The sequence below is a fragment of the Stenella coeruleoalba genome, assembly GCF_951394435.1.
Source record: "Stenella coeruleoalba genome assembly, chromosome: 2".
Taxonomy (NCBI): Eukaryota; Metazoa; Chordata; class Mammalia; order Artiodactyla; family Delphinidae; genus Stenella; species Stenella coeruleoalba.
Genome location: NC_137147.1, coordinates 4,379,148 through 4,405,711, shown reverse-complemented (window position 1 = coordinate 4,405,711; position 26,564 = coordinate 4,379,148). Strand labels below are relative to the sequence as shown.

Below are 26,564 nucleotides of genomic sequence, written 5' to 3'. Positions count from 1 at the left end.
CCTCATCCAGGGCGTCTCTCGGGGAACTTTAAGAATCTACTGGTTTGCAGCAAAATGTGGCGGGTGGGAGCGTCTGTGGCCCTTACCAGCAGTGACCTTGGGCAAGTCACCTGACCTCTGGCCCAGGGCCCGGCTGACCCAAACATGAGGTGTCAGTGCTCTTGTTTTACGGGCAACGGGGGGTCCCGCCCAAAGTCACTGGCCTGTGTGGGGCCTCAGCCCTGCCCTTCTGTGGCCCCGGGATGACACCCACTCCTTCTGGAGGCTCTGGCTGGTGAAGGGGCGGCTCTGCCACCCCGGGGACTTTGTTGTGGTCCCTCCTGTGACGTGGACACAATGGAGCAGAGAGAGGTTGTCTCAGCTGCCCAGGCCACACAGCCTCGCCACCTTCTGGGCTCACCTCCACGGGCCACATCCGGTCCAGCGGGAGCTGAGGCCGGGAGAGGAGACGGGATGAGCTCGTGCCGCACACGGCACCCGGCCACCCAGGTGGAAACCTCAGGGCCCTCACGTGTAAAACAGCCTGTGCGAGGGGACAGCACACGAGACAGGGTGGGCGCGTTGGGTCGCAACTCACTGTGTGGCCTCGGACAAGTCACATTCCTCTCCTGAACCTCAGTTTGCCCACGTGCAGTACAGGGTGGGCGGGCAGAGCGAGCCCAGGGCTCCATTCCGGCTGGGCCCCTGGCCTGGGCCCTGTCACTACATGGCGCTGCTCTGATGCCCCCGTGCTGTCCGCGAAACAAGGACATCTGCTTGCATTCTCCAGCAGCTGCTGGGAACCTCCAGGAGGGTGGAAACCAGCACGGGGAGACCGCTGAGCGCCAGGAAGGCGCTGCTTCCAGCCTATTCCCGAAGGCTGCACCTCCACACCGTGGGGCTCCTGGGACCACGCTTCCATCCCACACACATCCTGGTATGACCCGTGCAGGAGCTAGGGCATCCACGGAGGGTCAGGCGCAGCACGGCCCTGGGCTGGAGCGAGGCCTCTGCTCACCCCTCAAACCCCAGACGGAGCACAGTGACACAGGCGGGACCAAAGGAAGTTTATCTGTCACGAGTGAGACCAGAGCGGGGCACCCAGGAGTGGACCCTGCACCTCCAGCCAGGGCAGGCTCTTGGACCCAGGCTTCCCCGAGACAGGCCATTGCTTTTCCGAAAGTACACAGGGCGCTTGGTTAAACAGGCCTCCCACAGACACACAGCTGAGGGCCTCGAGGGCTGCTGCACGCTGCCTAGCTGTGCCCACCCGTCTGGGGCACAGGCAGGGCACTGCTCTGTGCAGACAGACTTCCACGCCAGTCAAGTGTCAAAACAAAAGCACCTGCAAAGGCGGCAGACTCCCCTCAGCGTCCGGCACCATCAGAGTAAAGCAGCCATCAGTTCTCAGGATGGAGTGTCTAGGATTACTTGGTGCAAACAAAATATTAGTATGTTCAGGGAAAACAGCTTGATTTCTGGAGTACAGTACATGCACGGTCTGGAGTCTGGCACGCAAACTGGGAAGTTTCACCCACAGACGACTCAATTTAGTAAAAACTGGCCCACTCTGGCCAATATTCAGAAACGTTCAAGGCCACTTCCAAGCCGAGAGGTCTCTTGGTTAAATGCTTAGCAAAGTTCTTGGCCAGCACTTCTTTTTTGATTTTGGGGGCATTGCTGAAATGCCTCTTGTGCCCATTAAGCTTCCCCACAACAATTTTTCGAAGCACTTCTTTTTGGTTTTATGATAATAACATCTTTTTTTTTTTTTTTTTTTAAGGGATAATAACATCTTGATTCCAGGTATGCATACACAGACTACATATTCTTTGATAGAGCACGTTTAAGAGTATGTTTGGATGTGGGATGCTTTCAAACAGGAGCTGTCCTGTGGACCAGAACAGGCTGGCCAGTGGACATCCAGCCCAAGGCTGCACATCCTTGGGGCTGCTTTGTGGGAGAGACTCCAGCTGGACTTGCCTGTGTGACCACTCAGTGTTACCCGGCACCCAATCACCCCACAGGGTTATGCTCACAGGAGACAGGGAATGACATTCAGCAGAAGAAACAGCATTGATACACACAGAGGGCTTATAGACACCAGGCCAGTAATTACCGTGTGACACAGCCTAAGGGAAGTGGTGATTCGACTGGGCTGGGATTCTTGGTAAATTACATCTCAGTAAATGTATAGAAAGTGAGCGTTACTCAAAGTCGTAGGACAGCTTCCGGGGAGTCATGAACTCTTTCACTATCTCGTCTGTGACCTCCTTGCGCCGGGCCTGGTGCTCGGCGATCAAGGGCTGCAGAACTTCTATGAGCTCCTTCTTGAGCTCGCCGGTGAGCATGGCCCCGCTGGTATAATCCTGCCCGGGAGGAGACAGGCCATGTGAGAAACGGCTGCGCACGCCCTGGGTACCTCCCTTGCCCGGGCACCACCCATGCAGAGCCTGGCACACGGGCGGCACAGAAAAACGAGAACCTTAAGCCATGCCTTTCTTAAAATGACTCTGGGCCCTGGTAAGCAGCCGCGACTCAGGCTGGCACAGCGAGGGGAACAACGGGGTCCGCCCCCCCACCTCGCCCACCCTCCTGCGGGGTCGGGGGACTCCAAGCCCTGAGCCCGGGGCTGCCCCCTTCAGCCTTACTGGCTTCTCTAAAATCTCTGCCGAATCTTTTTTCATTTTCTGATCGTGATGGTAACATGTACTTACTGAACAAACTTAACAAGGTACCGAAACCACAGAGCAGCAGCAAAGTAAAGAAAAAAACCCCCTGCGAAGCCAGTGCCCAGAGGCTAAGGGCCACTGCTACTATCCTGGCATGTCTCCTTTTAGACTTTTTCTGGTGCGTTGTATTTAAACATAGTGGATCTCACTGCACGTCCAATTTGGGGTCCTTTTATCACTGTCACTGGCATACTCCCCCGTGTGATCATAAACCTCACACCTGTGTGATAATCCCTCCTGACGATTCTCAGTTAAGGTTTCCTCTGTTGTACAGAGTCTCTTCTGAACTTTTTGCTACTGTCATTTTTACCGTCTTTGCATAGAGAGCTCTTTCTTATTCAGGATTAGTTTCTTGGAAAAGATGCCAAGAATTGGAAAACCTGAAGCAGGAGCTATGAACATTCTTCGGGCTCTCTGGCTCGCTGAGAGGCACGCAGGGAACGCTCGACTCACCCGGGTGAGCCCCAAAGCGTCTGGATTACAATCAGTGCAAATACGGCACAAACCCGCTAAATTGGTAGTGGAACTGTTTCAACACTGAAGGCGTCCTGATTTCACTTCTGTTTCTCGATGACTCGTGGGATTAAACCTCTCTGTGTGGCTACTCACTAGCGGTTTGTATTTTCTCTTTTGGGAACTATCTGTTCAGGAGGTTTCTGGGCACGTGGTCAGAACACGACCGACCTACTCAACTCTGATCTGGTCTCAGCTGAGCGCCTGCCCCCCAGGCACCAGGGACACCGGCTGCCCCCAGCGTGGCTGCCAGGCCTTCCCGGTCCCGTGTGGGCACTGGGCCCCCGCCTCACCTTCCTGATCTGCTCCAGCCTGTCGTCATCCTCCAGGAAGAAGGTCAGGTACATGAAGGACACGTCCACGTCGCAGTTGCCCCCAAACTGCCGGTGCTCCTCCGTGGTGTCTCTGCCTCCGGAGAACGCGTGCTTGTTGACCTGCGCCAGCGAGAGGACACACATGCTCGTCGGGCCGCCGCCCTGCGCATGCAAGCCGGCCCGAGCAGTGGGGGGAGGCCTCGGGCTGCTCCTTCCCACTGAGCCCGGGACGGGCCACCGCGGGGCTCGCTGCGGAGAAGGGGGGACCGGAGGGGGGATGAGCTCTGACCCCCCCACTCCCCAGAGACACAGAATAGACTCGGGAAAGCCAAAGCACCACCTGTGCTGAAATTTGGGGAAAATGTCCTAAAGTGTCCTCGGATTCAGTAAGAGGACAGATACGAGCCATCTTCAGAGCAAAAGGGACGAGCAGGGAAGGGCGGCTGCTGCCTGGGAGGGCGCGCTCTTGGCGGAGGACAGGAGAGCAGAGCACGCCCCCACCAGCCCCCCACCGTGGACGGGAGGACGCGAGGCACAGGACCGGGCTCCCGGGAGGGCAGAACCCGTGAGGAGCGCCGAGGTGGACAGGGCCCGCAGGCGGTGCCCACCTAAAGACAGGCACTTCGAGAAGCTGAAGAAAGACAGACTCAGAAACTAACAAAATGGTTTGTAGGATTGAAGAGAATCTTAGAGAAATCAGGATCAAGAGGTAAGAGAAGAAAAGCCAAAAAGGGGAGACAAAGTTCCTTCAGTGTTCTTTCAACGACTATTTGAGAAACCTATCACGTACAAATGTCACCCTCATTTTCTTCCGGAAAAGGGTGTGTCAGCAGTCTCAGTGGAGACGTTTGGTACAGCAGGACTCCAGAGAGGATTCCTAACCGGATCATCCAGAATCGCAGACTAACGTTGGGGGGCAGAGGCTGGCGGCCACGAGTGAGGCCAGAGAAAGCTGGACTTTCTGGTGGAGTGCCAGCGGCTCTGAGGGACAGCAGAAGCTCCGACCTGTCCCTGGGCGTGACGTCCCAGGGAGGCGGGAGGCACGTTTTGGCCCGCATGACAAAGGAGCGGTCCAACGATCCACATTTGAACTGAAATCTTAAATTTGGGTGGTACTCTACAGTTTGCAACCACTTTATATGTGATCTCATGCAAGCCTTGCCCCTAGTCTGCAGTTTTGTACAGCTGCTCCCACTTGACAGTGACACCTGGACAGCCATGGTCACCCACCAATGGCAGGTAAGTGGCGGGGCCCAGACAACCCAGGGCTCCTGCCTCCAGGCCACCCGAGGGCCCAAGCCGTGCGGGACCCGGGTTATGGCCCTGCCCCACTGCTTCCCAGCTGTGTGAAAGTAGGGAAGCTGCCGGACCCCTCTGAGCCCTACGTCCTTGCTTCTGAAATGGACGCAGCCCCCGGGGTGGCTGTCAGGACTCAGTGAGCTCGCACAGGTGAGCACATGGCAGGTGATCACGCAGCCAAGCTGCCGTGTCCCCGGCACTCTACTGTTGTTATTCGTGGGAGGGGCCTGGAGCAGATGCCCCCTCTCCTGGCTGGCGTGGAGATTCTGCTTCTGGAGTTGAAGGTGGGCTTGGGGATTGGGAACAAGGGCCTGGCCTGACCCTGTCCTGCCCCACAGGGTGCTCATGACCCTGGCAGCCTGGGTGGCTCCCGACCCTCCACTCACTGCTCACCCAGCCCTTGGGTCTTTGCTGGTCCTGAGTGAATGAAAAATGTCCCAGAGCCAAAATGACTTCTTTAAAACTTCCAAAAACAAAACAAAATGACTTCTCTGCTAGAGGGAACAGGAGCTTCCCGTCCCCTCTAATGCACTCCGTGCTCTGGAATTTTCGGCCAGAAGTGAAAGAGAAAGGAAAGCCCTGCCGAGGCTGGGAAAGCTGGTGGCTACCACTTCCTGGAAGACAGTTCTGATACTAAGGGTTCCCCATTGTCAACCAGAATCTGGGACTTTCCAGAAGGCGTCGGGGCCTGGTGGTCACTCAGATGGGTGCACTACATGCCTCAAATCCAGTTTCTGTCACTCCTGTTGTGATCGTCCAACCCGCAAACGTGCACTTGGTTCCAAATGAAATGTCAACAGCTTTGTGGAACAGAGAGGGGACTGAACACACACTGGCAGTTCAGAACTGAGCAGCAGAAGTGCGGCCCTGAAAAGCAAGGAAGTTCAAACTCATTCTGACTTCCAGTGTCTCTGGTGACCCGGAAAGTATTTACTGAGCTCCTGCTGCACGCCGGGCCGGGCATAGCACTCCCAGGCGGGACCCGCCTGTGGAAGGAGGCTGATCAGTCCTGAGTCTCAGTGAGAACGCTCCGGAGAAAACCAGCCCCTACCAGCTTGGTAACGGCAGCTCGTGGGCCGTGGGCCAGGAGGGCATCTCCTGGTTTCCGGTGGAAACCTGGTCAAGCTGGTCATCCTCTCCGGGCCTCATCCTTCTTGTCTTTAAAGGGAACACACCACTATCTCCCAGTGAGGATTAAAACCTAGAAACATAAAGAAAGCACCTGGCCCAGCTCCTGGAATACGGCTGATGCCCAGAAATACACTACATTTTTTCTATTGTTTAACTGTAACTAAAGAAAATTGCCGTGATTTTGCTTCCCAAACAGTGTTGGTGAGGAAATCAGAGAAGAAAAAAAAAGAAAAAAATTCCAAAGCCTTGCCCACATGAAAAGACACAAATAAGAAAATCCCCCTGTCATCTGGGAACGGGGACAGGCTGCCTGGACCCTGGAATTCAGGGCCCCCGTGGCAGCGGAGGCCAAAGGACAGAGCAGCACCACGTGTGCGTGTCTCCCCGGGGTGTGGCCCTGCGCAGGGGCCGCCCGCGCCCCAGCTGCCGCTCACCTTGGTCTTGATCTGCTTGGCCGTGTCTGTGAGGAAGATGGAGGAGTTGGGGTCGCTGGCGCTCATCTTGGTCTGGGCCCCCTGCAGGGCGGGGAAGAAGGTCGAGTGCAGCAGGGCTGGCTTAGGGTAGCCGATCCTGGGGGCCACGTCTCTGGTCATCCTGAAGTATGGGTCCTGTGGGGAGGGAGGGGATGGTGGGAGGCGTGGGCCAGCTGCTAGCCCGTGAGCAACCCCACGCTTCCGGTGAGCGCAAAGAGTCAGCTCCGCCCCGCGGCACCTTTTCGACCCTCCTTTCCCACCGAAGAGGGCAAAGAGCCTCCTGCAACACCCAGGATGACACAACCCTGGCCCTGCCTCCTGACCTGGTCAATGGCACACGGGATGAGGCACTGGACATCTGTCCGGTCTCGGAAGATCTGGGGGAACGAGTTGCTGAAGGAGGGAGCGGCCTGGATGGCAGGAAAACTGATCTTCCCTGGAAAGGAGGACAAAACATCTTTATACACGAGACCGCTTCCTGCTGGAACTGTAAAAGGGGTGAACAAAAATCGGCTTTCTCCCCACTGGAGAAGTAACAGTCATTAAAGAAAACCTGAAAACTACAGAAGAGCAGAAGGAAGAAAAAAACCCCTATAGTGCCAGTTTGTGTCTCTTTTCACCCATTTCCTCTCCCTCTCACACTCTGCCTTTCAGTTGTGATTCTCCTCCGGTCTGTTTTTACAGGCTCCACTTTGTACCCACACTCTATCCCATCCACGTGCCCTGGAGAGTCAGCGGTTCTCCACCCCCGGGCGTCTGGGGTGTTCCTCGGCTTTAATTATGATACATTATGACCTCCTGGTGCATAAAACGTTCTCAATATTTTGGATGCTGCTGCTGTTAACACTGCTACTGCTATTTGCTTAGACCTGCAGAAGCGGAACTCTGGGGTCAAAGGGCATGGATCTTGGTGTGACCCTTGATAAGTGGAGCTGGGCCAGTCTACCCCTCTGCGCTGCTCAGGCATTTCCCAGGTAGCCCACGTGGCTCCAGCCCTGAAACGCTGTCTCTGTGATGCTCTTTCCCGGCAGCTGTTCTCTCCCCTCTGCAGAAAGACATGCCTCATTTCTGGGCTCCTTTCTGCCTCTGGGTGTCCGCGTGGCAGCTGCCACTGACACCAGCACCCCCTTTACAGCACTGAGCAGCCCCGGCTCTGGCTCAGGGCCTTCCCTGGGCTCGTCTACGCCCCACGACTCTATGGAGAAGGTGTCACTGTCGTCCCCATTTTATGCACGTGGACACCAGGCTCAGACTGCCTCTGTGGTTTCCTGGGACTAGTGTGCAGTCAGTGAGTGGCTGAGCCAGGGTTCGAGCCCAGGTCCCCTGGCAGCAAAGTGTGTGCAGCTCCTCGTCGCGCCTGCTGTCTCCCTACTCACTTGGGCAGCCTTCAGGGAGACACCTCTCCACTCCATGCCGGGATTCCCAGGGTTAAAAAACCCTTTCAAAAGCACCGGGTTTATGCCCCAGTTGTCAGGAATGATCTGACCGAAACATCGAAGGGTTCTGCTTATGTGAAAAGCCTCCCAATAAGGCCTCTGCGCATTTCTCTCTGCACTCTTCCTTACAGGCCCCTCACGGTGGGCCCTGGAATGTGCTCCGTCCCAGCAGGCACCCCCGGCACAGAGCGCCTGCAGGCACATCCTGGGAGCTGCCTGGGGCCGTGCACCGAAAATAAAGGGGAGGGGGTCCGGAGGCCCAGCCGCTATTCTCAGGATTGATTCTCTGCCCAAGGAGCTAAGGGTCTCAAAGGAGAGAAAGCCAACGCATCTGAAGGGGGCGTGGAGGGAGACACAGGGAGAGGGGCGTAAACGTGGGCAAAGGGGCCTATCTGCTGCAGACAAGCCTGGAAGGAGAGCGAGGGAGCGCAGGTAGGGTGGGCTTCCCAGGGCCTCCAGTCAGGACCCTCCTTTTGCAGGTGGGGAAGCTGAGGTCCAGGGAGACAAAGACGGCAGGTTCCGGCCATAGAGCAGGCCCTCCTGCAGCCCCTGGGCCCCCACCAAGACCTCCCACGCGGACTGGCGTCCCAGGAGCAGGCGGAGGACAGAAGTCATCCGTACCCTTCTCTTCCTTCTAAACCTTAAAACGAACGGATAACTAAGGAGAGGGACAGAGGGTGTCCCGAGGGATAGCTCCACATGGCCCAGAAAAGGGGCCAAAGGCATCACACCAGCTCTTGATGTTCCAGGGAAAACCCACCTATTTAAAGAGACAAACTGCAAATGCTACCACCTCAGAGAGAGCTCAGCCCCGGGCAGGCACCAAGCGCGTCAACCTGCCCCCTGCTGAGCTTGGCTCCTGTCTGAGGGCAGCGGGGCGGGGACCGCGGGCAGCAGCGGCTCCTTACCGATGCAGTCACTGTCAGTGAAGCCGAAAATGCCTTTCACCTGGTTGAAGGTGACGTGCTTCTGTATCTTCACCACGTTCTTGTAGAAGCCTGGGCTCATCCTGCAAAGACAGTCAGAATCAAACTCCGGACCCAGAGGGTGGCGTCCACTGAGGGCAAAGCGGCAGATGGTACAACATGGCAGGCCAGACACAGGCCGGAACACACTGGGGAGGAAGGCGCTGTGACGCCCCCTGTACGCAAAGATGCCTGCGGCAGGCGAGGCGAACACACCTCTACCTGTGGAAGGAAATCAACATGAAGCTGATAAGCAACTAAGGCAAGAACACACCGGATTCAGTGGTTGACTCAGCGGCTAACATGAGATATTGAGATTCTGCCAGGGTCACTGCTGAGCTTATGGGGCTGTAAGTTTGGGGGCCCCAGTGCAGCTTTTCTGTTGAGACGGACCGTGTGCTTTCTCGTGGGAGATTACCGTTGACCCTGGAACAACGCGGGTCCACTTACACGTGGTACTTTTCAATAGTTAACACTGCAGTGCTACATGGTCTTGGCTTGTTGAATCCACGGATGTGGGGAACTTAGGCTGTGGAGGGCCGACTGTGAGTTATACGTGGATTAACCTTCTCATTGTTCAAGGGTATTTGCAACCTGTTGCTGGATGTAGTGTCCGGATAGCAACTGACGGGCCCAGGAAGGAGGGTCTGTCTCAGTGCAGCTGGTCCTCCCTGCATCCGGCCACCACTGTCCCCTCCACCGTGGGGCAGCCAGGCTGTCTGGACAGGGCGAACTCTCCTGGGTGGTGAGGGGTGTGAATACAAGGCCTGGATCTGTGGCAGCCATTCTGCTATTAGAAGGAACTAGGCTGAAGGGGCAAAACCCAGAGGGGCTTCCTACACTGCATCTTTTGACTGACATATTCAGTAGCTTTTCCTCCAGGCCCTATTATGTGTCAGGCACCATAAAGATAAAAGGAAAAGGCGGGAAAGCTGCCGTTTACTATCGGGGGCAGGAGCTGTGCTGAGTGCGGGAGATACACTGCCACTGCCCCGCTCCCCTGTGAGGCGGCAGCTTTGCCTCCACTTTCACAGAGGCTCAGAGAGGTTATGGTCATAGACCTAGTGAATCTAGGACCTGGGATCCAAACCTAGGCTCGCCTGGCCCCAAGGCCTGTGCTTTTCTCACCACATCTCACAGCGTTTGAAGAGTTTAAGGCTTCTGGCCTGACGGAGGGCCACCGAATGCCTCTGGGCAGGCACGGGGCGCGCGTCAGAAGCGCAGGGATGCCGGCTGCCTGCGTCTAGGGCAGCCACAAGGCAGGGAGGCCGGTAAAGGCCAAGGCCACCGCAGCAGGGTCTGTTTGAGTTGAGCAGAGTCCCACTCAGACAGGGAGCAAGGGCGGGGGAGGGATGGTGGCTTCCACTTCAGCCCTGGGGGCACCGGCCAGGGTGGGAACAGCGCTGCGAGGACGCGCCAGGAGCAGTGGCAGCAAAGCGCTCCCAGCACAGGTCACCCCCCCCCCACACCCCCCGACGTACACTGAACACACCAGAGAGCAGAGCGGGATAGCCACCTGCAGAGATGCCCGCTCGTTCACCCTGCGGGAACAGGAGCGACCTCCGTGCCAGGGGTCTCCTGGGGGAAAGCAGCAGGCCTCGTGCTGCCTACGCGGGGCGAGGACCAGCGCTGTCCACCACCGGGGGGGGATGGGCAAGAACTCTGTGCATCCTGGGGTTGAGGCGACCCTCAATGCTAGTCCCCTGGGCAGGTCAGCCGGTAGGCCCATCCTCTTGTGTCTGGGGTCGTGCTGCATAAGATGGCCTCCAAGGCCCACAAGGAGGGAAAGTCTACAGCAGCCCTAGTATCAGAAGCAGTGCTTCTGAAGAAGACCGCCTTGCCCGTTCTTGGAGGCCGGGTCGCTCTCTGGCTGCACCGAGAGCATGGCCACCCCCCGCCACCCCCCCAGGGATGTCTGTCCCCCGGGCTCGCCCCTGTGCCGATGCAGCGTGACGCACCCCGAGGCTTCGCCTTGGGGACCAGGAACAGACCCAGCTGCATCCTGTAAATGAGGGCTGGGTACCAGTTTGTCCCCCGAGAACACCTGCCCTTCACACTCACATAGCTTGGAGAACATGGCCTGGATTTCCTCACACAGGCAGGCAAATGAGCGACAGGGTTCTAAGTTGGAAGAGATTTTCAAGAGTGACACTGGGCACTCACCAGGGCCAGGCTCTGCTGGAAGCGCCCCACATGCAGCAGTTCAGTGGTCAGTCCTCATGAAGCTGCAGCGCAGGTGCTCCCGTCCACTGAGCTAACCACCCTGTCCTTTCTGTTCTTCCTTTGTCCTCACAACACTCATTCTCACCTGGTTTACTACCTGTTAAGTCCCGTTAGAGAGAACCTGACGGAGCGGCTGGATAACTGTCTTGGCTGCTGACCCCCAGCATCATCTGACATGTAGCAGATGCTCAATAAACACCTGTCCAACACTCACTGCCCGAGTCACACAGGAGGTGGCGGTCAGGATGCGAGCCCAGGCGGGCACTCTGAACCCCTCAGCTAGACCACCCCTAACTAGTAGTAACCCCCCACTGCATAGGAAAACGGGAGCTCAGAGAACTGAAGGACTTGCCCACAGGAACCAAACCAAGCCCGGCACAGAGCTGGGTCTGGACCACTGGCTTTCAGCGTCCCGGAGCAGTGTCCTTCCACCCCTCGGGGGTCCTGTCAGGAAGGCCCCTCTGGGCCCAAACGTGTGGGGGGACAGGGTGGCGGGAAGCCTCAGCCCCAGCACCGACTCCTTCCCCCATGGAGCCCCCCGAGGGGGTGGAGGAGGCTTTGTTGTGTTTCTTGTTCGTAAGGAAGACTGGCTTGGGAAGGAGCTTTATGAAGTCAGAGGTTTAGATTTTGAGTTAAACTTCAAGAAAAACAGTAAAATGCCTGAGTGTTTAGAAGAAACTCTTAAAGGGAAAAAGACACTTGAAAACAGACTTTAACATTTAAATGTCCCTCCTAACTTTAGGTTCAACATAAAATACCTAAGAAAAGCTAGGACAGGCCCTTTGTCTGGGCTTTCATCTTTACCCCACGTTCATAAAGAAAAAGGGAGTTCTTAGGGAGCAAAGGTGGCAGAATTGAAGCTGCAGGTACCAGAAAGACAGGGTGGAAACCAGTCGCCACAGATGCCACATTCTCTCAGAACGAGCTGAAAGCACGTGGGCCATGGTGGTCTTCTCACGCGGACTGTTCAGAAGTTCACGCCCCCGCCCTGACATTCTCACGGACTCGTCAGAGGTGTTTGTTTCTGTCCTATCAACATCTCAGCACCACAACAGGGGACTTTGTTTTGCTCAGTGCTGTGTTCTCGGGGCCTCGGGGGGCACCTGCCACGGCGAGCACCCCATGACGGCTGCTTTACTGGTCTAGTGTGAGAGGACAACCCCTCACACTGCACCAGAGGGGGGGCCCGGGGCGCAGGGGGACCAGAGAGGGGTATCTAAATCTGGCTGCAGGAGGGACAGCTCCCAGGAGAAGGTGGTGCTTGACCACGTGTTTGGAAGGCAGCATAGGAATCCGCGGAGCTGGGAGTCCTGGGGTCAGGGCAGAGAAGAGCAGGGACAAAGGCGAGGGTGTGGAACAGCAAATTGTTCTGTATAGCTGCAGGGGGCGGTGACCAGAGAGGAACACAGGTCAAATCACAAGGGGCTGGTGTGCAAAGGAGAAAGCGAGAACTTTATCCTGATGATGATGGAGAACCAGGAAAGCTGTGAGCAGGGGACTGAGCCACACCTGCCTTTTAGAAAGATCGCTGGCTGGTGGGGGACCAGAGGCTGAGAGGGGCCACGGTGGGTGGGAAGAGGCTGCACAAAAGGATGCCAGTGACTGTGTGATGCCAGTACTGCCTTGTCCGAAAAAGAGCAGAACCCATGGTGTGTCTATGGGTTCAAGCAGTTGAATCAGGTCCTTTTAAGGAATAGGGGGAGAGAAATAAAACTAAGTGTCATGAAAATGATAATAACAGTGACAACTAAGGTCTCATCTAACCCTATTTCATGGACCAGACTTGCTGACTCACAGACCCTGAACAGAGGAGACCTGGGACTCGAACCCAGGTCTATTTTCCTCCCTTGGAAGGTCATGTTTCTTCATGGACCCCACAATGCCTCTGTGCCCACAAGAGAGTGGTTAAAAAAATGTAATAGGTAAAATTAGAAAATGCATTCATTTACTGGCTGCTAGAAAGGTCAGATTTCATACCAAGGCGTGTATTCCTCTCAATGGCTATAAAGGTCCCCCTCAGATCTCAGTAGTTACAGAAGGGACCCTTCTGGGCAGTGTTAACCAGCAAGCTCCTCTGCACCTACTGCTCACGCAGCCTTTGGTGTTTCCGCTACACCCCGTCTGGGCCTCTAACGAATCTCCTAACAGGGGCCACACTCCACCAGCAAGGTGGGCCCTCAAGCACTGTCCCCCACGGGCGGCCAGACCCGTGCAGGGAGCGCCATATCTTAGGGGCTCATGCAATACTTGGTGACCTGAAGAGCATTCTTCTTGGGACGGTGGACAGAGTCTTACTTTTCTAACACACTTCTTGGTAGTCGTCTGGAATGAAGTTCAAAACCGCAGAAGTTACAGTTTGAGGACTTCCAGAAGGAAATCTTTTGGACTATTAAGTGTCTGGTTTAACTAGACTGTGAGGGAACTGTGTCACCAGTGAGTCTTTTCTCTGTAGGGAAAAAGGTACACTGAGAAAGAGAAAGACACCCAAATTGGCACAACTGACCATCCGTGGAGAGAAACTACGACACAGATGCACATCTGTCACAAGCTGAGGATGGAAATCGTATTTGTCAATAAACCAATAAACCAGACCATAACATTTAATAAGGGAAGAAAAACACCTTCCAGACCTCGAGATGCTTCAGGTGTTTCAGCTGCAGCCGTGGCCATGATGACTTGTCTACAATCTGCATCTACTTATTTAAAAGGCAGGCAGGCGTTCTCTCCTTACCCCATGTAGTCAAGGTCAGAGAAGATGAAAGTCTTCTTGATGTCAAAGCCGCAGGCGATGATGTCCTTGGCGTTCTCCACAGCGTAGCCATAGGCCTGGTCCAGGGTCAGGTCCTTCCACAGGTACTTCTCGTCATCGGTCATCTGGATGACCAAGGGCACATTGAACACATCCTGCAGCCACCTAAGAGAGGGGGGGAAGAAGGCCGTCATCTCATTTCCCTGCAGAAAAACGCCACTGTGCCTCTGAAAACACGGTTCCTGCTAACAATGTATGTCAAAACGTCCCTGCCCACAAAAATCACACGCTCTGATCACACTGTGAATTTGACTCCTGTTAATAAGGGCTACAACTGTTTATTACCATGTCAGCTCTGTGCCGGTTTCCCTGCACACTTTATTTTGAAGCCTTACGAGAACTGTAGGTGGTAGGTATTATTACTCCCTCTGGCAGATGTGGAAACTAAGGCCCAGAGAAGTAACTCTTCTATGGTCACGTGGACAGGGGAAGAGGAGGACGCAGGTCCACTGACTCCAAAGCAGTGCTCTCTCTACCACCCACATCCCGCTAAAGCGACACCAGGAACAGGGTGAAGAGAAGCCACAAAGGCAGCAACTCCCCAAGACCTTGGTTGTTCAAGCAGATGTGAACTAGTACTGTCTTGTCAGTTCTAGACAAGGTTTGTGACTAACATTTCTTTTTTTTTTTTGGCAAAATAATACATATATTATCTATGATTGGCAGATATACTGCTGATTTAGTCTCTCCATGGTTCAAAAGAATTTCAAAATAACAAAGTAATTTTATACACCATACTTGATCAGTAATGTGACTAACATTTCTGATTCACTAATACAAGTGAGAACAGTCACACGACGCAATACTTACTTTGTGAAGATAAACGGGATGAGATGACCTACGTGCATTGCTTCAGAAGAGGGGCCCCTGCCCGTATACAGGTAAAATGGTTTCTTATTTTCATAGGCATCAAGAATTTGATGCATGTCTCTAAAGGAAAAAGGAGAAAAGAAAATAGTGTGATGTTCTGAGAAAAAAATCGCGGTGTGAATGCTCATTTGGAAATGATAAACAGACAAAACAACCCGGATAATCACTAGAGCTTGTTATCCTTGGCGCTTATGCTGTAAAAACAACAGGAAACTTCTTCTGAGCTGGTTCTCCTGTGATTGTTTTAAAAGTGGAAGACATGCAGATTGGGAATAATATATTTAAATGTTGGTCAGACGCTGGATCTCTCTTGGAATTCCTCCAAGTGTCGATGTTGACGTACTGCCTGCTTCACACACTTTCCTGGGAGCGACACCAGGCCAACACCACCCCGTCCTTGTTGAGAACCACACAGCGCCGACACTCTGCTGGCCCAGATGGGGGAAATCACAGGGCTCCCACAGTCCTGACTTAGGCAGGGAAGTGAGGGATGCCCCCAGGTGGAGATCTGCTTTGGGCTCCCTCAGCTACACTGGGACCAGGTGTCTTCATCTGGGAGTTATTCTGGAATCATCCACCCTCCCCAAGGACTGGGGTCCACTAACAGCGCACACGAAGAGGCCTCCTCCCTGGCGGTGCATCAGAATCACCTGGCCGGCTGTTTCCACACCACATCTGCCTGAGCTGTGCCTCCACAGACTCTGGTCCAGTGGGTCTGGGGTGACGCCTGGGAATCTGTATTTTTAAAACCCCTGCCGGTTCAGAATGGCCATCATCAAAAAATCTACAAACAATAAATGCTGGAGAGGGTGTGGAGAAAAGGGAACCCTCTTGCACTGTTGGTGGGAATATAAATTGATACAGCCACTGTGGAGAACAGTATGGAGGTTCCTCAAAAAACTAAAAACAGAACTACCATGTGACCCAGCAATCCCACTACTGGGCATATACCCAGAGAAAACCATAATTCAAAAAGGGTCATGTACCACAATGTTCACTGCAGTTCTATTTACAATAGCCAGGACATGGAAGCAACCTAAATGCCCATCAACAGGTGAATGGATAAAGAAGATGTGGCACATATGTACAATGGAATATTACTCAGCCATAAAAAGAAATGAAATTGAGTTATTTGTAGTGAGGTGGATGGACCTAGAGACTGTCATACAGAGTGAAGTAAGTCAGAAAGAGAAAAACAAATACTGTATGCTAAAGCACATGTATGGAATCTAAAGAAATGGTACTGATGAACCTAGTGGCAGGGCAGGAATAAAGATGCAGATGTAGAGAATGGACTTGAGGACACGGGGAGGGGGAAGGGTAAGCTGGGACGAAGTGAAAGAGAGGCATGGACATGTATACACTACCAAATGTAAAACAGCTAGCTAGTGGGAAGCAGCTGCTTAGCACAGGGAGATCAGCTCAGTGCTTTGTGACCACCTAGAGGGGTGGGATAGGGAAGGTGGGAGGGAGATGCAAGAGGGAGGAGATATGGGGATATATGTATATGTATAGCTGATTCACTTTGTTATACAGCAGAAACTAACACACCATTGTAAAGCAATTATACTCCAGTCAAGACGTTAAAAAAATCCCACAAAACAAAACAAACCCTGCCAGTGACTGCAACGTTTGGCAGGGTATGAAACCACCCTTCCAGGGTGTGAATGTTCTTTGTTTCTGGGCAAAGTATGCCCAAATAAAAGAGGAATAGCTGCCTTTTCCAGAGGTCTGGGCAGGAGAACCCAGACAAGAGTATTCTGAAAGTGACTTCTCCTTATGCCCCAGACCAGGGGCTAACAGTGCTTATCTCTGGGCTGATAGGATTAGGGGGATTCTGGTTTTCGTGCATAGTTTTGATTTTTCCCCAAGGAATGATCACCCAGTGCTTCTGAGATAAGGAAAGAATGAAACACTTGATTTTGGAAGAAAAAGAGTCCTTCTTTGGTTCTCATGAGTAACCAAATCAAACTTTTATCAGCTTATAGAAAAGAAAAAGAGCACAGCCGTCCCATGAGCTGCTCTTTTTATTTTTTTGCCGCACCGTGTGGCATGTGAGATCTTAGCTCCCCAACCAGGGACTGAACCTGTGCCACCTGCAGTGGGAGCACGGAGACCAGGTCCCGGCTGCGCTGCTCCAGATGGCTTTGCAGGAAGTCTCTGAGCACTCACGATGTGCTGTCCCGAGGGGTGCTGTCCCGAGGGCAGGGCGCCGACGAGGCTCCCGTGCTGGGCTCAGCTTTGTGAGGATGGCTTCCCGCAGGGCCCCCTCGGCTGCAGAGGGAGACAGCGCGTGGCAGATCTCATCAAACGCCTACTTCACAGACCTGAGAGGCGTTCTTAAATCTGAGCATGGCCAAAGCTTCAAGTCCTATGCCTCCCTAAACCAAGAGCCCACAGCATTATTATACTGAAGTAAATACGTCACAGGGCAGTGAGAACTGTAAAATGCTAAGATAAAAATTTGATTTAAGATCAACAAAATTGATAAAGCTTGAGCTAAAAAAACAAAAGACTCAAATTACCAAAGTCAACAGTACTAAACACTTTATAGGAGTAAAAAGGATTATAAGGGAATAATACTAGGAACAACTGTATGCCAGCAAGTTAGACAACCTTGATGTAATAGACACATTTACCAAAACTGACTCAAGAAGAAATAGAAAATCTGAACAGATCTATAGCAAGCAAAGAAATTGAACTAGGAATAAAAAAAAGTCACACAAAGAAAAGCCTCGGGCCAGATGGCTTCACTAGTGAATTCTCTCAAATTTTCAAAAGAGAATTAACAACAATCCTTCACAAACTTCCAGAAAAATGGAAGAGGGAATACGTCTCAACTCATGCTATGAAGCCAGTATTATTCTGATACCCAAAGCAAAGACATCAAAAGAAAACTACAGACCAATGTCCCTTATGAATACAGATGAAAAAATCTTCAGCAACTCACAAACCAAATCCAGCAACATATAAAAAGGATTACACACCATAATCAACTGGAATTTGTTCCAGGAATGCAAACTTGGTTCAACATACAAAAATCCATCAATGTGATACACGGTATTAATAGAAAGCATGACAAGAGCCACATGATCATCTCAACAGAGGAAGAAAAAGGATTTGATAAAACCCAATATTCTTTCATGATAAAAATACTCAACAAACTCAGAACAGAAGGGAACTTCCTTAAAATGAAGGGCATTTATGGAAAACCCAAAGCTACTCAATGGTGAAAGACTGAAAGATTTCCCCCTAAGATCAGGAATCAGACAAGGATGCTCACTTTCACAAGGACTGTACTAGAATTTCTAGCCAGAGCAATTAGGCAAGAAAAAGAAATCCAAATTGGAAAGGAAGAAGTAAAATTATCCTTACTCGCAGGTGAAATAATGCTATATAACAAAAATGCTCCAGAATCCACAAAAAAAGAAAAAAAAAAAAGAGAATGTTAAAAAGAAAACCACAGGCCCACATGGTATCATGTTAAAGCCCATGACACTAAACCTAGACTTAATATCTGATTTAACTGCACTTTCCACCTTCCCCAGAAATGTAATCTTAATCAACCAGTCTGGAATTTCCTGCTCAGCACCTATGAGGTAAACTGTCTCCTGCCCTACACCTTCGATCCCTCAAGAATCAATCTGCGTGGTAAAACCCTTGCCATTCCCGTCCACAAAAAGATGTCCTGGCCTAAAAATAGTCCTTTTTTCCCTTTTGCTAATTCCTCCCTTGCCCCACCCCTCTCCCTGTAAAAAGCTTCCATTTTGTAAAACCCCTTGGAGCGCCTTTCTAGTTGCTAGATGGGAGGCTGCCTGATTTATGAATCACTGAATAAAGATAATTAGATCTTCAAATTTATGTGGCTGAATTTTGTTTTTTTTAATAAGAACTAATAAATGAACTCAGCAAAGTTGCAGCACGTAAGATCAACAAACAAAAATCAGTTGTGGTATTTCTCTACAGTAGTGCAATATTGTGATTGATTGTAAGAAATACACAGTTGGTCTTCGTTCTATCCTGTTTCAAGCACAGAGCTCCTTTAACCATTGTGGGAATTTCCTACGTGAAAAGAATGATAAAGATAGGAGTGTTATTCATATAATAAGCTCCTTTCAACCACACCAAAATTTATGTTACTTAAGTGACTTTTGGAAAGCCCATAGATAACCTAAGGAGGCGGGCTGGTTCCCAGGGGAGCTAACTCTGATTAGAGGATTGGAACTTTCAGTCCCCCCTGCCTTCGCCCCACTTTCTGGGGAGGGCGGAGGGGCTGGATATTGAGTTTAATTACCAGTGGCCAGTGATTTAAATAATCACGTCTATGTAGTGAAGGCTCTATAAAAACCCAAAGGACAGCTTCAGAGAGCTTCCGGGTTGGTGAACACATGGAGAAGTGGGGAGAGAGGTGCCCAGCGAGACCATGGAAGCGCTGTGCTCCCACACACCCTGCCTTGTGCACCTCTTCCATCTGGCTGTTCTTGAATTATACCTTTTATAATAAACTGGTAATCTAGTAAGTAAAATGTTTTCCTGACTTACGTGAGATGCTCTGGCAAATTCACTCCACGAAGCAGTCATGGGACCCTCTGATTTATGGCACGGGTAACAGTCCAGACCCGTGATTCCTGTCTGAAGTAGGGAGGTGGGGGGCAGTCTTCTGGGACTGAGCCCTTAACCTGTGGGATCACACGCTATCTCCAGGTAGACAGTGTCAGAACTGGGTATAATTGTAAGACACCAGCTTGTGCTGCAGAACCTGATGTGTGGAAACCCCACACATCCAGTATCAGAAGTGAAGCAGAGCTGCAGTGAGCACTGAGCTAGAGGAAACACACAGGAGTGTGCTTTCCCTTCAGAAACAGCAATGAACAATCCAAAAAAGAAATGAAGAAAACGTTATCTTCAACAGCATCAAAACAAACAAAACCTTAGGAATAAATCTAACAAAAGAAGTGCAAGGCTTGGGGCTTCCCTGGTGGCACAGTGGTTAAGAATCTGCCTGCCAATGTCGGGGACACGGGTTTGAGCCCTGGTCTGGGAAGATCCCACATGCCACGGAGCAACTAAGCCCGTGTGCCACAACTACTGAGGCTGCGCTCTAGAGCCCACGTGGCACAACTACTGAAGCCCACGCACCTAGAGCCCATGCTCCACAACAAGAGAAGCCACCGCAGTGAGAAGCCCGCGCGCAGCAACAAAGACCCAATGCAGCCAAAAATAAATAAATAAATAAATAAATAAATTTATTTAAAAAAAGGAAGTGCAAGACTTGTACACTGAAAACTATAAAACACTGCTGGAAGAAACTAAAGACCTGGTGAATGGAAAGACGTCTATGTGCATGGATAGGAAGACTTGATATTTTAAGATGGCAACACTCCCCAAATTGATCTATAGATTCAGTGCAAAATCTCTACCAAAATCATAGCTGCCTTTTTTACAGAAATTAGCAAGTTGATCCTAAAATTCACTTGGAAATGCAAGGGACCTAGAACAGCCAAAATAATCTTGAGAAGAACAACGTTGGAGGACTCACACTTTCCAGTGTCAAAACTTACTACAAAGCTACAGTAATCAAGACTATGTAGTATATTTAATAAACCCTTAAATATACGGTCAATTGATTTTCAACAAGAGTGTCAAGAAAATTCAACAACAGTCTTCAAAAATTCGCGCTGGGACAACTGGATATTCACATGCAAAAGAATGAAGTTGAATCCTCCCTCACATATATACAAAAATTAACTCAAAATGGATCAGAGACCTAAATGTAAGGGCTAAAAGAATAAAACTCTTAGAAGAAAAAACAGGTGTAAATATTCATGACCTTGAATTAGGCAATGGTTTCTTAGATATGACACCAAGCAACGAAAAACAAACAGAAGAAAACTGGATTTCATCAAAATTAAAAATTTGTGCTTCTAAGGACACTGTAAATTAAGAGCTAATATTTGAAAATCAAGTATTTGATAAGAAACTAGTATCCAGAATATATAAAGAACTATTATAACTCAATAATGAAAAGATAAATAACCCAATTAAAAAGTTGGCAAAGGATCAGAGGAGACAGTTCTCTAAAGAATACATAAAAACAGTCAATAAGCATATGAAAAGGTGCTCAACATCATTAGTCATTATGGAAATACAAATCAAAATCACAGTGAAATACCACCTCACACTTACTAGTATGGTTATGGAAAAACACAAAATGGAAAAGAATAAATGTTGGCGAGGATGTGGAGAAACTGGGACCTTTGTTTGCACTTTGCTGGTGGGAATGCAAAATGATGCAGTCACTGTGGAAAACAGTTTGGAAGTTCCTCAAAAAGTTAAATGGTTAACTTATGACCCAGCAGTTCCACTCCCACGTACACACTCAAGAGAACTTAAAATATATGTCCACATAAAAGCCTGTATACAGGACTTCCCTGGTGGCGCAGTGGTTAAGAATCCTCCTGCCATTGCAGGGGACACGGGTTCGAGCCCTGGTCTGGGAAGATCCCACATGCCGTGCAGCAACTAAGCCCGTGCACCACAACTACTGAGCCTGCGCGCCACAACTACTGAAGCCCGAGTGCCTAGAGCCTGTGCTCCGCAACAAGAGAAGCCACTGCAGTGAGAAGTCCGCCCACCGCAACGAAGAGAAGCCTCCGCTCGCCGCAACTAGAAAAAGCCCACAGACAGCAATGAAGACCCAACACAGCCAAAAATAAATAAATAAAATAAATAAATTTATTAAAAAAAAAAAACCTGTATGCAAGTGTTCGGAGCAGCATTATTGATAACCCAAAAGTGAAAATACCCCAAATGTCCATCAACTGTTGAATGGGGGGGTATGTCCATTCAATAAAATATTTTTCAGGTATGAAAAGGAATGAAGTACTGACATATGATACATCATGGAGGAACTTTGAAAACATGATGCTAAGTGAATGAAGCCAGACACAAAAGGCCACATGTGGTATGATTCTATTTATATGAAATGTTCAGAACAGGCAAATCCACGGACACAGGAAGTAGGTTAGTGGTTGCCAGTGGTGCTGGTGGGGAGGGAGGAATAGGGAGTGACTGCTAATGGGTAGAGGGTTATTTTTTGGGGTGAGGAAAATGTTCTGGAATTAGACAGTGGTGATGGTTGCACAACCTTGTGAATACACCAAAAAAACCCACTGAATTATGTACTTTCAGAAGGTGAATTTTATGTCATGTGAATTAAATCTCAATTAAGGAAAAAGCTTTGATTGCATTCTGCCCAGAAAGAGGGCTGAGCGGGGCTTGGAGTTCTCGGCCTGTAGAATTTAAAGTGTTCGGCAGACTGCCGAGTTCTGTCCTGCACGTGCTCTCCGTAACCCTGATGTGCGGGCAGAACAGAACAACCCTACCTCGGACTATAAACTCCACGAACATGGCCTTGAACCCAACCCGAGGCGATGTGTGGGGTGGGAGAGGCAAGACCTCACTCAGAAGCCGGCTGTTCTCTGATGTTATCTGCATGGAATTTATGATCTCAGGTAGGGATATTCTGTGCGTGTTCGCTCTATTAGTTTCTCTCTTTTTTTAACTTTTTTTTTAACTTTTAATTTTGTATTGGTGTATAGCTGATGAACAACGCTGTGATAGTTTCAGGTGCACAGCAAAGCGACTCTTTGGCTATTATTTATGAGTAGGCCAGAACAATAGGAGGAAGAAGTATGTAATTTCAGGAAGCCTCCTGCTTATCTCATGGGAAATGCTGAACTTGGACACGTTGATCTCTTTTGTTTTGTGACATTTTATAGTTTATTGCACGTAACCTGGCATGAATCTCATCTGCTGTGTACTTGACCTTCACCTTGTGAGGTGGGCAGTTTACAGGTGAATAAACTAAGGGCCAGAGGTGAAGGGACGGGCACCATCCCACGGCCAGTCACTGCCAGCACAGGAGGTGGAACCGGCCTTCTGCCAACTGGCAACCACTCGCCGCAAGGGCCTGGAGGTCTGAGGGAACAGCACCCTGATAGTTTTCTTCATTAGAAGAAGAGGAGGGGTGGGAGGCCCTGCAGTGAGAAGACCCTGACCTGTGTGAGAAGAAGATTCCCCTGCGCAGGAAGCGGTGCGGCCTCTGACCCGTGGCTCTCTCTATTCGGTTTATCAGCTCCTTGTCAATTTTACTGCTTCCGAACCGAACTGGAAAAAAAAAGAAGAGATGCCGATCTCAGGTGGTGGGAGGTTTGGTGATATTGCTGAAACGAGAGGGAAAGCCTTGTGATCCACGCACAGTCTCAACAGACCCAGGCCTCTTCAGGCCTGAGGCTCTGGTCCCTTCCACCAGCCCAGAGTGGAGGTCACAGCCAGCAGAACAGAGAATAAATTACAGAACAAAATGCTCTTTTGTCTGGGATGGGATTCTGACAGGAAACAGATCCAGAATGCAGTTTAGCCAGCAACTCCAGGCAACCACACACACACACACGCACACACACACACGCACACACACACACGCACACACACACGCACACGCACGCACACACACACGCACACACGCGCGCACACACACGCACACACACGCGCACACACACACGCACACACGCGCACACACACGCACGCACACACGCGCGCGCACACACACACGCACACACGCACACACGCACACACGCACGCACACACACGCACACACGCACACATGCACACACACACACACACACACGCGCCCCCGCTGCTGACTGCTCATTAAGCTATCATTTATATTCACTCACAACCATAAATTTAAATAGTCTTTAACCGAATTAACAGCTGTCTTCAAGAGAATTTTCCCTCCTTGATAGTCTATAATAAATCATGGAAAATGGCTTAGACTTAGGTAAGAACATTTTAGTTCTGTTTCTTTTTTGACAGCCATCAATGTTCTCAGAGTAAGGATTTTCCTGAGCAGGAAGCCCTCCAGTGAAGGGCTTGGCAGTGAGGACCTGCCCCCTGTGAGGAGTCATCTTTCTTAAGCTGACTTCCAGATGTTTAGCTCCACACTCAGTATCACACTGGAGGAGAAACCTTAAGTAATCTATGACTGACTTGTACCCACTAAGTTAGAGACAACTTAAGTGACTGTAAAGATGCCCAGTTCCATGGACCTTCCCCAAGTTCTGAATTGCTCAAAAAAAGGAAAAAGCTTCTACTAAGCTCTCTACTATAAATCATTATTTTGAGATTTATTTTATATTGTTATGTTAATTAACAATAATCCTCTGGGAATAAAATGCACCACAAAAGATTTTAGGATCTATTTTCTCCTTGGCATTGAAGCTTGACTGGATGTATGATTAATTCAAATTAGAAAACATCAGTGGAATCAACTCAATGGAATCACTCCTAAAAGCTGGGGCTTTTCCCATAACGTACCGATGAGCTTGTCATAGTCAATGCCTTTTGCACTGCTTGTCTGTACTGTCCATGGGTCCACAAAATCCTCGCCTGCTTCTGTGGCATCCAGGCCACCATCACTCCCAGGTGCCGGGTCCCTTGGAGGGTAGTCAGCCTTGTAATCCTCCCCCGTGGCAGCTTTGTAGCTCATTTTCAAGGATAACAACATCTCCACTGCGGAATCAATTTCATTCTGCACAAAGGAGCAAGGGTGAAGGCTGAGTGTATTAACAACGACTAACATTTGCCGAATGTTACTGCTGTGTGGCAGGTGTTGTGCTAACTGCTTTCACACACATCACCTCCTTTAGCCTTACAATGACCCTACGAGGAAGGCGTCATTGTCACTGTTCTTTTCCAGTTGAAGAACGTGAGACTCAGAGAGGTGAAGGAGCTTGCCCATGGACACACAGCAAGTCATGGGCCTGAACTTATTTTAATTCATGATTTTAAAAAAATCTATTTATTTTATTTATTTATTTGTGGCTGCGTTGGGTCTTCGTTGCTGCGCGTGGGCTCTCTCTAGTTGCGGAGCACGGGCTTCTCATTGCGGTGGCTTCTCTTGTTGCGGAGCACAGGCTCTAGGCGCGCCAGCCTCAGTAGTTGTGGCTCATGGGCTCTAGAGCGCAGGCTCAGTAGTTGTGGTGCACAGGCTTAGTAGCTCCGCGGCATATGGGATCTTCCCGGACCAGGGCTCGAACCCGTGTCCCCTGCATTGGCAGGCGGATTCTTAACCACTGCACCACCAGGGAAGCCCCTTTGTTTTTTTTATCTGTTGGTCTAGTGCTACGGATTACTACCACAAACACTATAGGATACGTGTAGCGACACAATTTACACCGTTGTTTATGACAGAGTTAATGTGCTAAATGTTACTTAAACACCACCAATGCCAGCGAACATATGGGACAAGCTCCACTAATCAATTACACTGAGCTCTGCACTGGAACTTGTTTTTACAATCCACACAGGTTGAGATGAATATTTATGGAAACTTAAACAACGATGCCACCAAGGACAGCAACAGCAACTCAAGTAGACATTGTGAAAACAGATAAAGGCAAGGAAAAAATACAGACTTTCAGGTCATAAATTAAGGAGGGATTCACTGGGAAACAGTTATACTACAGCATTTTGGAGTCTTATCAAGCTGTCCAAAGTGTTTGCACATTTAGTGTTTTAAAATAAGCATAAGAAAAACAAATGTAAAATATATCCTTGGGTAAGCTGGAAACCTATTAAAGACCTCCTCTCTTCCAGGAGCCCACACTAGCCACCCCTGGAAGCCTGGCATTTGAAAAAGCAAACCTAATTAAGCAGATCAGTCATGCTATGCCCTAAAGCTCTACTCCCACAATTGGCCTTGCTGGATTAGATCACAAAGAATATACACAGTCCAATCTGCTTGCCAAGGGAAATACAAACACTTCCATTTAGAGTTTATACACAATGTGCTATAAACTGGGCTTCCCAGTGGAGAAACATCACAGCACCAAACTCCATTCAGAGAGAGCTCCTCTGTCAGGTACGGCACCTGGGCCACAGAGGACTGTTACTGTAGGGTGATTTCGCAAGCACAGATTTGTGTTTCAAACTCCGAAACCATCTGGAATTCATCGTTTAAACGAGTCAGAGTTGTGGCATCAATAGCCCCATGGATAGACCTCATGCAAGAGACAGGATGTTGGCCTACCTTAGACAGGCAAGCATGTTTTCCTCACCTCATTACGGTAGTGCCTAGGCTGTACGTGCAGCAGAATAAAGACTTAGCAAGCATGATCTATCAAGTTATCTATGGGAGAATTACCTTGCTTTGAAGTGCCCTGAAGTCACTACCCTTTAATCACCAGCTGTGTGACATTCATACTCTATGTGGCCTAACTCAGCTTCCAACCAGGTGGCTCTTTGAAAGTCAAACATCTAACCAGGGTCCCAGTTCAAGGACCACCTGTTAACTGGAATGGGACCGAAACAGACAAGCAGGCTCGTCTTGTCCGTTTTCTTGTTCTCAATCTAACATGGACCAGGACATTGAAACAGATTTTAAAAGCTGATGTTCTGAAAAAAGCCAGACATGAAAGACTCTATATACACTACCTGATTAAATAAAGTTCCAACACAGAAGGAACTATCCACAGTGGGGGAGACAGGGTGGAGGCCTCTCTTGGGAGAGTAGAGGCAGGGCCTGAAGCGGCCCGAGGGTGGCTTCTGTGCCATTTCTCCAACTGGATGCTGGTTACACAGGTTTGGTCATTTTGTGAAAATTCAGTGAGCTGCCTGTTTGTGATCTCCATATTTTTCTGAACGAATGATGTATTTCAATTTAAAAAGTTTACTTAAACTAAAAGAAGAAGAAAAAAGGCTCTGTTCTCTACCTTAACCCCTACAATCCAGTGTCATTTCGTGAATCCCGCTCTAACT

At 50.2% G+C, this 26,564-nt stretch overlaps 1 protein-coding gene across 3 annotated transcripts in view; it reads right to left on the bottom strand.

Annotated features, from left to right (window-relative positions):
- Positions 1-68: 68 nt before the first annotated feature.
- WARS1 (tryptophanyl-tRNA synthetase 1) overlaps positions 69-26,564 on the bottom strand; it is a 35,573-nt gene continuing 9,077 nt past the window's right edge. For all 3 annotated transcript variants that reach the window (XM_079908143.1, XM_079908145.1, XM_079908144.1), the window contains 9 exons: positions 24,123-24,336; positions 22,805-22,913; positions 14,685-14,804; positions 13,797-13,979; positions 8,786-8,886; positions 6,765-6,877; positions 6,403-6,576; positions 3,518-3,658; positions 69-2,348 (listed from right to left, as the gene is read on the bottom strand). In XM_079908143.1, coding sequence (XP_079764269.1) covers positions 2,187-2,348; positions 3,518-3,658; positions 6,403-6,576; positions 6,765-6,877; positions 8,786-8,886; positions 13,797-13,979; positions 14,685-14,804; positions 22,805-22,913; positions 24,123-24,336 — 1,317 coding nt within the window. In that variant the 3' untranslated portion in view covers positions 69-2,186. The remainder of the gene's footprint in view (positions 2,349-3,517; positions 3,659-6,402; positions 6,577-6,764; positions 6,878-8,785; positions 8,887-13,796; positions 13,980-14,684; positions 14,805-22,804; positions 22,914-24,122; positions 24,337-26,564) is intronic.